General features: G+C 34.1%; 1 protein-coding gene across 8 annotated transcripts in view; it reads left to right on the top strand.

The window, feature by feature from the left end:
- Snap91 (synaptosomal-associated protein, 91kDa) overlaps positions 1–16,766 on the top strand; it is a 125,559-nt gene that overhangs the window by 57,554 nt on the left and 51,239 nt on the right. For 5 of the 8 annotated variants that reach the window (XM_013510916.1, XM_013510914.1, XM_013510917.1 and 2 more), the window contains exons 8-11: positions 1,833–1,939; positions 6,343–6,384; positions 12,334–12,404; positions 14,465–14,470. In XM_013510916.1, the coding sequence (XP_013366370.1) occupies positions 1,833–1,939; positions 6,343–6,384; positions 12,334–12,404; positions 14,465–14,470 (226 nt within the window). The remainder of the gene's footprint in view (positions 1–1,832; positions 1,940–6,342; positions 6,385–12,333; positions 12,405–14,464; positions 14,471–16,766) is intronic. The other 3 variants (XM_013510915.1, XM_013510918.1, XM_013510912.1) reach the window with 1 other exon arrangement.

The raw sequence follows: 16,766 nt of genomic DNA, 5'->3' as shown, positions 1-16,766 counted from the left end.
AGAACTAAACTTAGATTATAGTAAAAGGATCTTTAAAGGAAATTGCTTATGTGAAGATGTGTATGCAGAAAAAAGTATGTTTTACCAGAATGCCTTTATTTTTAACTTTTTAGACTAAAAATGATTTATTTACCTATAGCATCATGATTATATTGATAGCAGTAGAAAACAGAATGTGTAGATAAAGAAACTGCCCTCAGATTTAGCCATTTTCAAAGACTCAGTTTTCTCTCAAACCTTAACAAGTAGAAAACAGTGTAGTGTGCGTTTGTTTTCTTGATCTTTTTTGCTTTCCTTGAATTCCCTACAGGGGAGGTCTGTGTTAAAAGTAAAATTACCCAGAGACTGTCAGCAGAAGGTAATGAGTAGCTGCCCCGGATAATTAGTTCTTTACGTAATTATATATTACTAAACTTTTCTTGAGAAAATTAAGAATACTTTCGAGGTAGTAAAATTATATATTGAATGTCATAAAGAACTCTCAAGTATGAGAGACTATAAAAGTAGCATGTATTTAACCATGTGCAAATATAAAATAATAAACTCACAAAGAGGGTATTAGGCCTTCAGTTATAATTTAGAGTTGCCTAGAAGCTGTTGTGACAGTGCTGTACAGTATTTCCATCTACAGTGTCAAAAATTACTGACCAAATGAATTGATGAATGACTGGCAAAACACTGATGCTGTAATGATTTTCTTTAAAATATATAGGGGAGAAACACTCCCTTGGTACAATTACAGTGGGGCTATAGTACCTTACTGACTGGATTCTAGTCTGGAAGTGCAGAAGAGAACAGCAGAGTGATCCTGTTTTTATGTCTATAAAGCTAACGGTTGAAAAAGAATAGGGTTACAGTCGAAAGCCTCAAGAGCTTGATAAGCCAAATATTTTTCATGAAACTATTTCATAACTAAAAGACGTTACCGTATAATGTTTGAAAGAAATAATAGTTGACCAATAAAAGCAAGTAGCAAAGTATATATATCAAACATTTAAAGAATTCTTTAATCCAGAGAGATTTGTAGCTTACTAGTTTGTTATGTATAATACTGGTTTATAATGAGCTAATAAGAAAATAAGGATGCTGTAGAATGTAGTCGTAACTCTCTGAAGTTGTTATCAGGAAGAATTTGCTGTTTTTCAGGACTAAATAGTGCGATATACGGGTGATGAATGTACACGTAACCTATTTTGACAGTTCATGAATTCTTCTACTTTTTTCATTATTTAAATTGTTTATGTGAGACAGGTGATTATTTTGGGCCACAACACATCTCTTCAGCTGCTCAGGGCCCCCTCCTTGAAGTGCTGTAATACTTCTTACAGGTTGTCGCGCCCAAGTGCTTTGATTCAGACCTTAAGCTTTAAGTAGTAATCAAAGTAGTAGATTTAAGAATAAAGTTCGTCTGCCTTGGGCACGACTCATCTCATTGGAAAAGTCCCTCCACCCATGAAGCTGAGGTGGCATTATTGTTCCCTGATTCATGAGAAGGAAGTGAGCAGTGCTGAGGTTTAAATGCAGCAGAGTGAAGGTGTGAGTTGTCAGCTCAAGAGTCTGTTTAACAGAGGCTGGGAGCAGAGACCTGAACATGTTCAGTCCATTCTTCCTTCTGGGACCCTTGGGGCTACTCAGGGGTATTGTTTTGAGTCTGGTCTGGTTTGTGAAGCTACCCAGAGAAGAGCACTGTGCTTGTGTATCTCCTATGGTATTGGAAAAATAAACTTGTACAACCTGCAAAAAAAAAAATTAGGGGTTGGGGGTCAGCGTTAGTGTAAGTTTAGACTAAAATAGAATACTCTTCAAATTGCTTATCATTTTGTCTCTTCTAGAAAAGTTTTTTGAAATGAAGAAAGGACAATGTAAAGATGCTCTAGAAATTTACAAACGGTTTCTAACTAGAATGACGCGGGTGTCTGAATTTCTCAAGGTTGCAGAGGTGAGTAGTATAAAGCTTTGTTGGAAATACAGTTTAATTTTAAAACTATTAGCTTGTGTATCTGTAGTGTATAAGAGAGTACATAAACTGGCAAGACATCTGCCCCAGAGTCGCAGTGTCTTAGATTTAGAAGAAGTCATCTCACTTCTCTTCTAATCAAATGATCATTCTACAGTCAGATAAAAGTTAAAAGTTTCATGGATGTTAAGTACAATCCTTGTTGCTTTGCAAGGTGGTCCGTTCCTCCATTCTACCTAGCGGCTCTAACTCTAAGAAAGTACTTCCTTTTTATTGCCCTCTGTACTCACCTTTAGAAAAGCCTGTCCATTATTCTTAATGTACAATCATAAATTCTATCATCCTTACCTTATGGTCAATGACTTAAACACAATGAACAATAAAACAAAATATAATCCATTTTATAAAGTTGATCAATTATTTGAGTTATTTGTACTTAATAACAATAAGTTAGTGTTCCTGAGGTTATCTGTAAACTGACGTCTTTCATGTAAAACCCAATTATTGGCTCATGCTAATATTGGACATATTTGACATTGTTATTGTAGTGCTTTGGCAAGAAGACTAGTGGGGTTTATTTTGTGCATCAACTGAGTGACTGTGAGAGACATAGTGAGTGTGGTGTGAGGGGTTCTGAGGCTCAGCAGCAATGCAGGGACACAGGACACTCATGTCATGTTTATGCTGCTTCGTCATTTGGAGAACGTGGAATGGGGACAAGCATTTAAAACATACGATTTCAAAAATACCATAGGGCCTACATTCATTCAGATCTCATTATACTCACAAAAGTAATAATTGTCAATTCAAATTGTAAGACTAAAATCCTAAAAATGTGGATTCCTGAGTTTTGACCAGTAGAACATGTAATCAGAATTTTAAAAAGTCTGTGTCTTACCATGGGAAGCAAAAGGTATTAGCTTGTGTCAATTGTGTTTACATTGAAGTATGTTCTCATGTGTTTCCTCGTGGATTTATCAGTGTTGGCTGTCTTTAAGGAAAAGTGGAACAGCTTGAAATTTTTTCTCCTGTAGTTACACGGATTTCATGATGTATATTGGTATGATTTTCCCTTGGGGTAGGCACAGTTATCAATGTAATTTATTAAAATTTGTCTGATTTCTTTCTGTGAAAGGATCAGATACGCCCAAGCACTCACAGCGGATTATTTCATTGATCCATTAAATCCTAGGGAACGTGAATCGCAGTTTTCCCACTTGTTACTGTGTGTGCGTGAGCAACTGGATATGTGACAGCCTGTGGTATGCATTTTTCTAGTCAGCATAGTGAAGCTGGATTCAAGCTCTCCATGAGAAAAAGACTACTTGTTGGCTCCAATTTTTTACATATAAAATTTGACTTTGTGTCTGTAATAGCACAAGCCAAATTTATCCCATTGAAGACATTCATTGAAATCCAATGACATTTTAAGACCCTATCTTTAAATAACTGGGTAATAAATGGTTTTTATTTAAACGTTATGGGATATTTTAAGAGGGATACTAATTTATGGTATTTTTAATAGAATAAACACATAAACCACAGTAGGATAACCCAAATCATTTGTTTCTTTGATATTTAAGTTGCATTATTCACAATTTAAACACTTACGCTTGAAGACAGTTTTGAGTGGTTTGGTTATGATTAGTTAATACAGAAAATTTTCAACAAGTTGCGTAGACCTTTTCCCTACCAAACAGTACTCATATGGTACACATCTATGGGCTCATACCTGGTGGCAATTGTTCTTAGTACAATTTGCCTGAAGAGTCTACTAGAAGACTTCTAGAATGTTATTTTAAAAGTGGAACTGGGAAGAAGGGAGAGCGAAGGGGAGGGGAGGGAAAGGGGATGAGAGAAGGAATTAAGATGTGTCATGCACGTGTAGCAACTCCATACAAGAAATGTGAACATTATGTGCTACAAACATGGACCAAATAAGGAAGGAGGTCGAGATGGGTGGAGAGGGGAGGGAAAGGGCATGCAGAAAGGAATTGGGATATATTGTTATACATGCATCACCTTCGTTCCCCACAAGGAATGTAAATATCATTACTGCACACACACACTGGTAAAAAATAAAAATATGAAACAATGTAACTGGGGCTGAGGATGTAGCTTAGTGGTAGAGTACTTGCCTGGCAGATGCAAGATCCTGCATTCGATTCCCTTGGAGGGGGGAGGGGGTTGGAAAATAGTAATAAGTTGTCCATCGTACTGAGTAGTCGAACGGTTTCTATGGAAATATTTAAATTTCCAAGAGAAATAGCTTGAAGTGCAGAGAACTCTCTATGTCTTGGATTTTCATGCTGAAAGTCTTGTAAGGCAGACAACTGAAACGTTGTAAAACGGCTGTTGTACAGGTAGTAGGAATTCCTGTTAAATACTACCGTGTTCCCTTTCATACAACCACACCATTGTTAGCTTGCTATTCTGAGGTAGATGTCAGACTTGTGGGAGTTACGTTTCCCAGGATATTTATAGGCAGAAAGTGATGAGATTTCTGTCATATGCTTTATCTCAACCCTCCATTTACATTGTGATTCAGATGTTCAGAGAGGTAAAAATAGCAATGTTCCTGCATTATGTCTTTTAACAGAATTATCCATTTAATGGAAACATGTTACCTCTTTCCAAAGTTATAACAGTGTCAGGTGTCCATAATATACTCACGTTAACGTGCCTTCATCATTCATATTAATATTTTGAATTCATCATCTAAACAGGTGTTAAAGTATGGAAATGAATGAAGTTACTTCAGTTTATCATTTCCATAATTTATAATGTAAATAAGCACAGGGAGGGATGCGTAGCTTCCGTAAAGGCAGAACTCAGTTATTGGAGGGTGAAGTCTGGAGTTCTGGATCGCAGCGTAATTTGATCCAGAGAGAAGAGAGCCAGCGCCCTGCAGTCAGGTCAGTGCTTTTGCTCCCCTCTCCTCCCGCAGGGACTCCGGAAGATGTTTCTAGGGGTCAAAGGAAAGGCAGTGGCTGCTGGTACCCAGTGGGTTACAGCCGCAGATACTGCTGAACACCCTGTGACTCACAGGACAGCCCCCAACAGGAATTCGCCATTCCAAAATACCGAGTGAAGCTGTAGAAATAGCAAGGGAAGCGAAAGAGTTGGCACCCAAATGGGGCCTTTTTTTTTTTTTTTTTTTTTTCAAATGAAGCCTGAAAGGGCTGGGGATTTAGCTCAGCGGCAAAAGCGCCTGCCTGGCAAGCGCGAGGTCGTGAGTTCGGTTCCCGGTACCGGAGAAAAACCAAAAAAAAAAAAAAAAAAAGAAGCCTGAAAATCTCCCACTTGCCTTGTTTTTGTGGAAGCGCAGAGCTTTTACATGATTTGCTCCTCGATTTCCATCACTATGAAGAAAGCACTTCATTTTTCAAGAACTTGGTTTAGCCTACTTTATTTCTTTGACCCTCAGTTGCATTACCTACTTTATAAAGTGATAGAATTGAAGTTATGATTGGCATTCTCCTCAGCTTATTACTTGGAATAATTTTGAAACCTATAAGCAAATTTTGATAAGAGTTTGATATATACATATAGTATGTTCTCTTCATTGTTCCAAGTTTGTTAATATTTTTCCATATTTGTTTCCCTTCCTCCTCCTCCCACCTTACCCCCATGCTACCCAAATTACAGTTTGCATATGCTTTTACGTCCTTTACCAATGTATAATCTACTGATGCAAAATTGTGTGTGCAGTATTTTCTACAGTGACAAGAGATTAGAAGCAATTTTAATGTTCATTACTAAATTATTCATTAAATTGTAAGATAAGGAAGTTTTATGCAACTGTCTAAAAAAATGAGAATATTCTATGTATTGATATGGGTATATCTCTAAGATATACGGTTGCACGAAAAATATAAGTGGAGTGTATATGCTATTATTTGTATGTGAATGGGGAAATAAATATATATTTCACGGTTTCTTGGTTATACATAAACTTTGGGAGGGTAAGAGATGCCAAAGTAGTTCTTTCTGTGAGAGGGAGGATAGAACCTGCACTGTGAGCAAGTTTTTAAAACTAAATAAACATTCCCTGTTCAGAGAACTTAATGGGCGTAATTACTTCAGTCTAAGCAGTTAAGAGTTGCAGTTGCTGTGAACTAGAGATACCTTTACATTTTATATTTCAGTTTTTTCGTTTTTTAGTCTAATCAAATCCAATATATTAAATATATTAATTGTAAGTATATTAAGCCATTGTTCTGTTAAGTGAAGACCTACATAAAGTGCATATTTTAAAAGGGATAGGCACAGTCCCTTTACACCAAAATCTAACTATGGTTTAATAAAATTATGTCAGTGATCTTCCATTAAATGCAAAAATATTTTAATCCCATTAAATAACTTCTCATTTTTTTAATCCACAGCAAGTTGGTATTGATAAAGGTGACATTCCTGACCTCACACAGGTAAGTGACACTCTTGGTGTAAGACTCAGTATGCATGAAATTATTACTCTGTACGTTGTCCTGTAAGCATTTAATGGATTTTGAATTTAGGCCAACCAGCTATCTTGGGAATTGTTCTTATTTTTGCAGCTATTGACCATGTTTCTGGAGGTAACAAAAAGGTTTCCTGCCTTTAAGATACAGTTCTTCATTAAAGGCAACTCAGTTTAGTAATTGAGCTCATCTTCTCGTTCTTGAACTTGAATCTAAAGGAAGCTTTGCGTAATGTTAGTAAAAGCGGTGTTGCTGTGAAGTGTGACTGTGCGTGGGCATGGTAATCAGAGTACTATGACTGTTTTCCTCGTTGTGTTTGGTTGTTGTTCAGTGTGTCCCTGGTATAAGGAGGACCACGCATGGGAGCAACTCCACTGTCACAGCTGCACTACACTGATTCCAGTGTCCTCTATGAAGGGGAGGGATTTCTCTATTTAAAGAGTTCTTTTAAAAAGTTAGTGATGGTAGGTGAGTGGTTTTCCTGGGGCCCATCTGGTATGTGATGACAGTAATCAAGCTGCCTTACTCATTTTACCTGTCAAGAGTGTGTAGCTTCTAAGACAGGAGAGAACTGAGGCCATTCACAGATACAGAATTATTTTATGATTCTTCTCATAATTGGCAGAAACTGTTTGTTTCTGTAACAATAAATTCCTGTTCCAAACATGCTGTTTAACTAGAAGTGATGTTGTAGAGATGATGAGAAACAATATACAGTTACTATCTCATATGCCAATAATAAATAACTGAATTTTCTATCTTTGTAAATTCAAAAAGTCACTGTAATAGAAGAACATTGTCATAATGAAATTACACATTTTTTATTTAATAATTTACTATCTTTATAATGCCTTGAAATATATACATACTTAAAATAATGTTCATCATTAAATTTTTATTAAAAAATTCCGGGCCCCCCAAGAAATGGTCATTTGTACTAGTGTTATTAGAAAACAATAAATTAGCAAGAATTCTTCACAAATAAAATTCACAGAGCAGTTCAGAACATTATGAAATTGTATTTTGTAGTTTAAAACTTGAGATGGTTCTATCTAGTAAGCAGCATATTAGGGTAAAAAGTTTCTGCTACTGTTAGAATATAGTATTTGTTAATTAAAAACTATGAGTAAAAATGTTATGTAGAAATCTACATTAGGGATAGATTCATCCTTGAAACACTATAATAAAAACATTTTCATTTATTTAGCTATAACAAAAATTTACACTTCACTTTGTCAAAATATCCCCGGTAAATAATACATGTTCACTTTAGGAAGAAGACATTTAAATATTTAGCTCAGTAAATGGCTTTCAGAAATGGCATATCTTTATTTTTAAATTACAGACAACTTCAATGTGCATAAAGGAAAAACTAGATGGTCAGAGAGACTCTCACCTAGTTTGTCTCAGTTCAGGCAAAATGTCCATAGAAACTAGGAAAGGGTTAACAGACTACTTAAATACTTTTTTATTTAAATTTGAAAATGATAGCATATCACAAAAGAAAGGTTCACACACTTGGGTTTAATTTTTAATAATGTCATTATATTCATTATAGTTCATATAATCTCTCTAGTAGTCCAGAGACATATTTAATATAATGATTTTAAGGTGTGTGTTTTCATAATTAGGGGAGCAAACTTCATCAAACAGTCTTGCCTTCTGTTTGCCCAAAAGCGGTTAAGTGGCAGAGATTCATTAAAGTATGGTAGCACTCTATCCTTTGCTTCTGTTATAATCTTTAGAGGGACATAAACTTGGTTATTAATATTTATTTTAAATTACCTCTTCATAAAAGTCATCTAGTTAATTCTCCTGTGTACCTTTAAATTACAATACAAAATTACAGTTTGCTTCTGAAGTAGTCTAATTCTGGTTTCTTTTAGGTTTGTGAGAAATAGAGCTAAATACCCTCCACAATTCTTATTTAAAGCCCCTTCCACAGGGCTGATAAAAGTCTCTGACTGAGCTCAGGTTTTAGACTCACTGTGACAGTACAGTAATTCTGAGCTGGAATGTAAGATGTTCTGGGGTGAGTCCTTAAGATACTAGGCCAGGGTAAGTTGAGAGATGGGTCAGAAATGCCACGGTACATGAATTCAGCTCAGCCCCAGTGAGATTAGAGTTCCGCTATATGCAGAGTTTCTCCATGGCTAACATGGCAATTGAATCTAGCCATAACAATAGGCAAAAAAATTCTATTAGAAAGGGATTAAGGAAGTGATGCCAACCCGAGGGACTTCTGTTGGCTAAGTGTTGAAACAGTGTACTCATGACTAAAAAAGAATTAGAATTCCTTTCACAGAAAACTTGAGCAAGGAATTGAGTGAATATCTTTATGGAGTTTAATGTGTCTCTTTTAGGTGGGAGAATGCATAGTAAATACCAGTGTGATCATTTTTAACCATTTTTAATTTGTTCATATAATATTGTAACTACATTTAAATGATTATTGACTATTAGTGAAATTTTTGTAAGGTATTAAATACTTTTTTGGGTAAAAAATGAGTATGATCTCAGAACTGAAATACTTTCAAATGGTTTCTTATGTCTAATTATAAATTTGAAAAATGTTTTGGTTTTTTCCATTTGGTTTTAATGATACCTTATAATCTGAAACACCTAAGTTGTAAATGGATGCTTTCCTTTTGATCCTGAGCATCATAGCTGTGAATTTATTTCAAGAATATAATTTTTGAGAAGGAAGGAGATATATATATATATATATATATACACATACACGCGATAGCTCAGATAATTGTACTACTAATTTCTATTGGTTTATTGAAAGGAATGGTTAATGTTTAATTGTTTGATCAATCTTGCATACCTATATCGATAATCTGAGCAACTACTTTGAAGATAACAATAAGTAATACAACAACCATTGCTGATTTCCTATCATCTTGTCTTGAAATTCTGTATTGTTTTTATAGTTTTTGTGTTGTTTTGTTTTTGTCTTTTTCTTCTTTTCTCTTTAAAAAAAAGAATATAATTTGTGAATGTTATTTCCTGTTTGACATGTGTATGTGTGTTGTGTGTTCTAAGTATGAAAAATATCTTAGGTTTTGATATCAGGAATTCTGGTTGATCTGAAAACTATTGGTAAAGAAAAGTCTCCTTTTAAAGATTATGCCATTGATGAATTGATAACCCTGGGTATACTGCTATTGTCTATTAGCTTCTATAGGTTGATTTTTTTCTTCGCATTGGTGTTTTCAATCTGATTGATTGGTTGATTTTGCCATTATAAAATGAGCACATAAATATGCTGCTAATTATATTTTGTTACCTTACACTTCTTTTACAACAGCAGAGGTGTTCTGAAATTGTTACTCCTTAGAAATATAGGAAATCAGTTTTATTTATCCTCTACTGTATGTGAGAGTATCCAAATACACAGTTGAGGAGACATATAATCTTGCATTCCCAGATACTGTTGTCAAAGTACTTTTTTCTCCAAAGACATTTGAGGAATTTATTTTTCTTAGATTTTTCATATCCTCATAAGAAAGATAAATGATGAGGTACTTTTAAAACCTCTGTGATAAGATGTTCCAAACTGAATTTCATATGAAGTATATTGATAATTAACTCCCTTGACAACAGAAGTCAGTTTTACATGTTTGTATTTCTTTATCAGATGTGTCTTTCAGCTATTGGGATTTTTGTGACTTTGACTTCATTTTTTAATTTTGTCATTTAAATTATTAAGGAATGTTGCAAGAAGAATTAAATTTCAAAAATTTTCCTAATATTTTGTTTTATTTTGGGTAACTAAGGAAATTTAAAGTAGAAAATATTACCATTTTTGTTCTCATATTTATTGTTCTCTATTTTGTGACTATAAACAATATTATTTTTCTTAAACAGTGTTTTAAATTTAGATTTAGTAGTGAATCATAGTTTCTTGCCATTCACAACGTTCAGAGGTCCTGAGTGTTCTCATTGGAAAAAGCTTCATGATACATTTTTTTTCTTACCTTGATCTCATGAAGAACATGGAAAGGTTTACATTTATATGCTCAGGCTTTGTAGTTCTGTGACTGTAATTTTAACCATCACCACTGACAACTATTTATGACAGTTTTGAAGTTGTTAATTCATCTAAAATTTTGAAGCATTTATGTTTTTTTCTTTTTAAGGTTACAGTCTATGATCATTCAATGAGCATTTCTTTATAGTTTACCTCCTAAAATTTTGTTTTCAAAACTTGTCTCCTTAGCTGCAATTTCTAGAATTTGTGGATCTAGTCTATCTTCACCTGAGTTATATTTTTAAAATAGAAGTTTTATAATTTTCTAAATTAATTATATTCCTTGATAAATTTTTATTCTTTATTCCAAAGTTTTCTAGATAATGCTGATCTGTTCTACATGTATCAGTTAGTAAGTTAGTGTTTTTGTTTACTTAGTAATTTTTATATATTTATGAATTTACATGTTTTAATTTAGTAATTTACACTTCTAATAATAATACACTTACATATACAATAATAACGTAAATGTTGGTAATTTATGAATCTATTAGCAAAATTTAAATGAATATTAAATAAATGTCCTGAATTTCTAAAACTAAAAAACGTTAATAAAATCTTATTTGTCATAGAAAGTATACTATAAAAGGTACAGTGATATGAATTTCCTTGAATTTTTAAAGGTGTGGTTTTTTTTTTGTTTTTTTTTTTTACTTTTTTTGAGACAGGGTGTTACTATGTATGTAGTTCAGGCTGGCCTTGAACTTACTATGTAGCCCAGTCCTCCTGCCTCGGCCTCCTGAGTGCTGGGATTACAGGCGTGTGCCACCCCACCGCCTGTGAGCTATTTTAGCAGCATAATTACTATAAAGTCCTTCAAAATTTCATGTTAAAGAAAAATTATTAGAATTAAACATATCTGTATATATAGTGAGATGTTTCAGTAATGAAATGAATGCCTATGTTGCTTTTAAGGCCTAATTTGAGTTAAATTTATTTCAGAAATATGAAATAAAATAATGCTTGAGGAATAAGTTGAGTATTTTTATAACCTTATTCTCCTTCTAATGTATAGTAAAATGCCTTTATATTGTCTAAACTTTTATTAAAAAAAGAGATGCTCAAAAACTTTTTAATAAGAGATGAACTATATTAAATCTGCCAACACACAGTACCTTATTATGAATATAAAGGAAGTAACCCAGTAATAAAACCTTACTTTTTATTGACTGTTAAAATTGTATTCTATTCCCCACAGCTTTAGCTCCCACCTTTTAAAATAAGGTGACAATTTTTCCTACCATTTTAGTCAAATATGAGTAAGTCTTGGCAGTTTATCCTGTTCTCCTGTGTAAAACATTCCCATCCAAGGAGAGCCATCTGTGGTCCTACTTTTTGATGAAGCCTTCTTTCATCATGCACTTCCCTGTATCATAGTTATTTTTTCTACCTATGATATTTTAATAGATTTTCTGGTTCTGAAGTTTAGAAACTATTTCCATACTTCATTATCTCAACATTTAATTATAGATTTTACTATGTTTCTAAATTTCTATAAATTTGTATTTGGGCACTTACTCTTTTTGACATGGGTACAAATACCTTTTCCTTTTTTACTGTGGTTTTATGAGAAGATTGTGGTGAATTTGAGTTTACTGCAGCTCAGCACCTTAGCAAGAGTCTACCTATGTGACCTCATACTGAAATCACGCAGTAAGGCTATCTCGTGTGCAGTGCAGTTAGTGTCTTTAAGATGTGCCTATCTGAGTGAGGGTCCATGGAATTTTGATATTTAAACACCAGTAGAACCTGACATGCAGTTATCTTACATAAATGTTGGGACCCACACAGAGACCGACACCAAAAAAGTCATGGTGACATTGCAGTGTGTTTATTTTGAAAAAACAATGCAGACATTTATTTTTACTTTCTTATTATAGGCTCCCAGCAGTCTAATGGAGACCCTTGAACAGCATCTAAATACATTAGAAGGAAAGAAACCTGGAAACAAGTATGCATTAGTTGTATATTCTAAATAAGATGAAAAATATTAAAGTTTTTTATAAGAAAGATTTGTGAAGGTACAACTTATACTACTACAGTTTCAGGGTGTGCTATACTGTCATTCTTCTGGGTTCCCTCAGAACCATGCTTTCCCTAAATTAACTTCCATCAGTGTACTCTCGTGTATAGGGAATCTGTCCACGGGCTAATGTAGGAAATTATTACGAAATGAAATGCTATGTTTAAAGTAAAATGCCATTCAGTAAAATGCCGTGTTTACTGAATCTGATGACTTAACACATTTGCCTTCAGAAGGAATTTATAACACAAAGAATCAGAGCTGCTTGTGTTTAAAAATTAAAATTTTTATGGTTGGTCATGAGTACAAACAAGACAATTTCAGTATCATCCTTGCACACTCTTACATTAGCCACACCTTTGTTAAAAAAGCAAAACCCTGAAGTATAGTTGCCAGGACTCTGGTCTCTCCGCACTTGAAACGTTAGGCATGTCACAGCTACTGACATTTTACTCAAAGACCTTTTTATAAAACAAGTAGCAACCAAAACACAATAGGTGTAGCTTTTCTAGATTTTCATACCTTTATATTTGGTACTTATATTTTCAAGTATTTTTCTTCATTGCATACAAAGACATCCAGGTTCTATTCCTTTTCTGTTTTTCTACCAGGCTTGAAACTGGTCTGTTCTCAAGATCTGGTGTCTTCCAGTGTTTGTACCTTGTTTAGACTATAATTCTGCTAGTCTTGGAAGTTTATCCTTGTTCTCCTGTGTAAAACATACCCATCCAAGGAGAGCCATCTGTGGTCCTACTTTTTGATGAAGCCTCTTTCAGCATAAACTTCCCTTATAGCTAATTTCTTCTACTTGTGATATTTTAATAGATTTTCTGGTTCTGAAGTTCAGAAACTATTTTATACTTCATTATCTCGACATTTAATATAGGTCTGTACAGAATCAGCTTGAAATCTGTTGTTGGTAATACCAGCTTTATGTTTATTTACGTTGACTTAGCAGAGACAACCACTGAACTAATCATTGCAGAGCTAGAGGCCGATCCTAGACTTTACCTATAATAGATCTGTCAAAATGTAACTTCTGACTTTCTTCTTTTTGAACATTTTCCCAGAACTTAGGCTTGTGTGACCCCATGTTACTTTTTTGCTCGTTATTTCATTAGCTAAGTGTTAGTTCTGTCTTTTCCAACTTAGTATAGATATCATTGTAGTTTTAAATGATAATAACGGAGGAGTTTTTCAAGTAATTATGGCAGAGTTGCTTAGAACAGTGGACCTTCAGGATCCTGGCACGGGTGATACCACCGTCAGCCCCCAGTTTTGTTGTGACTGTGAGTGACCTGGCTTTTGACATGAATGTACACTAAGTCACAGTGCAGAGTACCTACCTCCAGTTATTGCTGGGGCCACCCTCCAGGTGTGTGGGAGGCCGAATGAGTCACCTGAGATATACACAAATGGAGACAGGAGCCTGAGAAATGTTCCTGCGCCAGTAGCAGAAGGACCTGCTCACCAGGAAAACATGCACGTCCCCTAGAGTTAGTCTCTCCTTCGTGCAATGTCACGTGCACACTTCAGGTTTGCTTCTCTGTGACCTTCTCTCCCCAGAGTCCCCATTCACAGCATAGGTTCACCCTCTCTCCTCCTTTTTTGTTAAAGCTACTGGTACTGTCGTCGCCAGAGAAACCGCCTTTGCCAGCTACAGTCCTAACTTAGCTATAGCCCTAACTTCAAATCTAAATTTGCCCCCTTGTGGCCACTGCAGATTATCTTTGGAAAAATTAACTGTGCACCTTGAGTTACATTTCTAGAGAAGTGGAATAAAAATTCAGTGATATTTTATTTGCATTGCCTTCTGCCTAGATATTTTTCTTTCTGCTTTAAAATCATCTTATGCTTGTCAGATTTCTTTTCTGAATTGGCTGCGAACACATTTGAACTTGTCTTTTGCTTATTTCCTATTTTTAAAAAAAACTATAGTGGTTAACTATTTTCTCCTTTGTATGTTTGTGCTTACCTGGGAACTTAAGTGAAGGGTGAGTACTATATTGAATGACTTTTTTGCATTTGGTAATTACTAAAAATGCAAAAAACATTCTTAATGCTCCACGTTTGGTATTGATAACATTTAAATCCGATTTCTTTCCATTTTATACATCTGTAGATTTTTTTATTATACTTTATTTTTGTCTTCCACAGTGACTAGCATAAATGGTTTTACTTTCTTTTGGTCTTCTTGGGTCAAAACTTAACAATATCTCTTAGTTCTATAAATATTTTTCTTCAATTTGGGAAATAAAAGAATTTTCATTTGTTGAATAAACAAGAGATTCTCCCCCCCCCCGAATATGGTAGAATTACCAAGGACAGTTTTACAACAAAAATTTAATTACTTGACATTTGTAATTCAGTAGCAGTATAAATTATCCTAACTTAGATTTAAGTATATACATAAAATGAAGGATTTGCAAATGTCTCTTATGAAAAATACATATAGTCTTTATATTTCTGACTTGTGTCCACTGTTTATTTTTGAAATTACACACAATACACTATGATACACTACCTTTTTATATTATCTGTTTCTATAATTCCACAAGATAAAAGACAGAATTTTATTCTACATTTATTAGATGTTCAGGAAACTCAAGGTTGTCTTTTGTAATGAAAATTATTTGTAATATGTAGATAGGTTTTTCATATCTCTGTTTTTTGTAGCTAGTATTTATACTCAACTACATAGGGCTTATTGTTTTTAATCAGGTAACAAATAACAAAGTTTCCTCTTTCAGCAGCTTACTTTTACCGTATTGGGAGGAAACCTTGGCATTTACTGTGTTCATAATAAAACTATGGATTTGTTTGTACCACTTTAGGAATTTAGATTATTATGTTGGTCGTTCTCTTCTAAAATCAGTATAGTGCCTTGGTTTTCCTAACTCAGTTCACTATGTACTAGATTTCCATAGCTGGAATTAGAAATGCAAATATTGGTTTTTAATAAATGTCACTTGACCACGTAAAGAACAATATAGTATTTGTTTCATAAAGGGAAATGACCCAACTGTCAGATGGAAAACTAAGCAAGGAATCTGTAAGCTGCAGCGACCCGTGTGTCGTGTGAGAGAACAGTGATTACTCTGGGTTCATCTGTGTTCTCAGCGGGGTAAAGCAGGCGCAGGCTGTGGGCAGCAGGCAGACTTGGGACGCGGCTCTGCGACGTCAGCAAGTTACTGAATTAACTTCGCTAAGCCTAGGAAGCCCTCGGTTGAATCACTGTCTGATGGTGCTTTTAAAGTGTGGCCCATGAATCTTTGGTTCTCATCTTTTTTATTAAATTATCTCAGAAATACCAGATCTTGTTCATGGGAACAGGTCAAATCTTGACAGCTTGATTTCACACAAAATAATTTTATAACTTCTTGTTACTTATTATAAAACAGACATATGGATCTTTTCTCATTTAAAATTTCAAATAATACAGAAAATCCCAGCTGCAAAGAATATAAAACAATGGAATGAGTTCCTTATTTTCTAAGAATTTAGCACCTAGCGATGAAGACATAATTAAACAATTAAGTTATAATGTGGTAAGTGGGATGATAGCATAACAGAGAAAATAGAAGATTTTCATTTGTCTAATCTGTGGAATAACTACAAGTATCATTTAGTAATACTGTCCTGGTAGGATTCTGGCATGCTGATTCTTGGGCTAATTATGACATTTTACACTTGGCTTTAAGTATGATATTCTTTAATAGCAGGTAGCAATTCTATAATTTTTTACTATAGGGGAGAAGATAGGTTATCAGTTTTATGTACTGCCTAGGAAATATATTTCAAAAGATCTTTTTTATTTTCAGTTCTCTTTATGTATTAATATTTCTTATTGTATCGGTACTACAAAGAATTGGTTTGTGAAATTTTCTTGGGAGAAGAATTAATTTAAATGTGTTCTTACAAAGTAACCATGTGAGATGGTTTGTTTTGTGTTTTGAAGAGTTCAGGTCCCTGTGTTCTCCTTTTATTTAAATTTCTGTACACATAAAGAAACAGTGATTAATGTAAAGATATTAGCCAAACTCCTTAGAGAATTTTCAACCTTAAATTGTACTGGATTTTTAGGTCTATAAGTAACTTTTCAGAAAGAGAAAACTGTACATGTCATTACTTATAGAGCATTTGAAATGAGCAATTATAGGTAAATATATAAAAATATTTTAATCTGGCATATAATAGGATAAATTAGTAAAACTTCATAATATTGTACAAAATTCAAGTTACTTTCTGCTAATTTTGTTTTGCTATTACTATGTGGGACATTTCCCTTGT

This window comes from Chinchilla lanigera, unplaced genomic scaffold (assembly GCF_000276665.1).
Source record: "Chinchilla lanigera isolate Chin_1 unplaced genomic scaffold, ChiLan1.0 scaffold00010, whole genome shotgun sequence".
NCBI classification, from domain to species: Eukaryota; Metazoa; Chordata; class Mammalia; order Rodentia; family Chinchillidae; genus Chinchilla; species Chinchilla lanigera.
The sequence above is the reverse complement of the archived record's forward strand: the minus strand, read 5'-3'. Positions and strand labels throughout refer to the sequence as shown.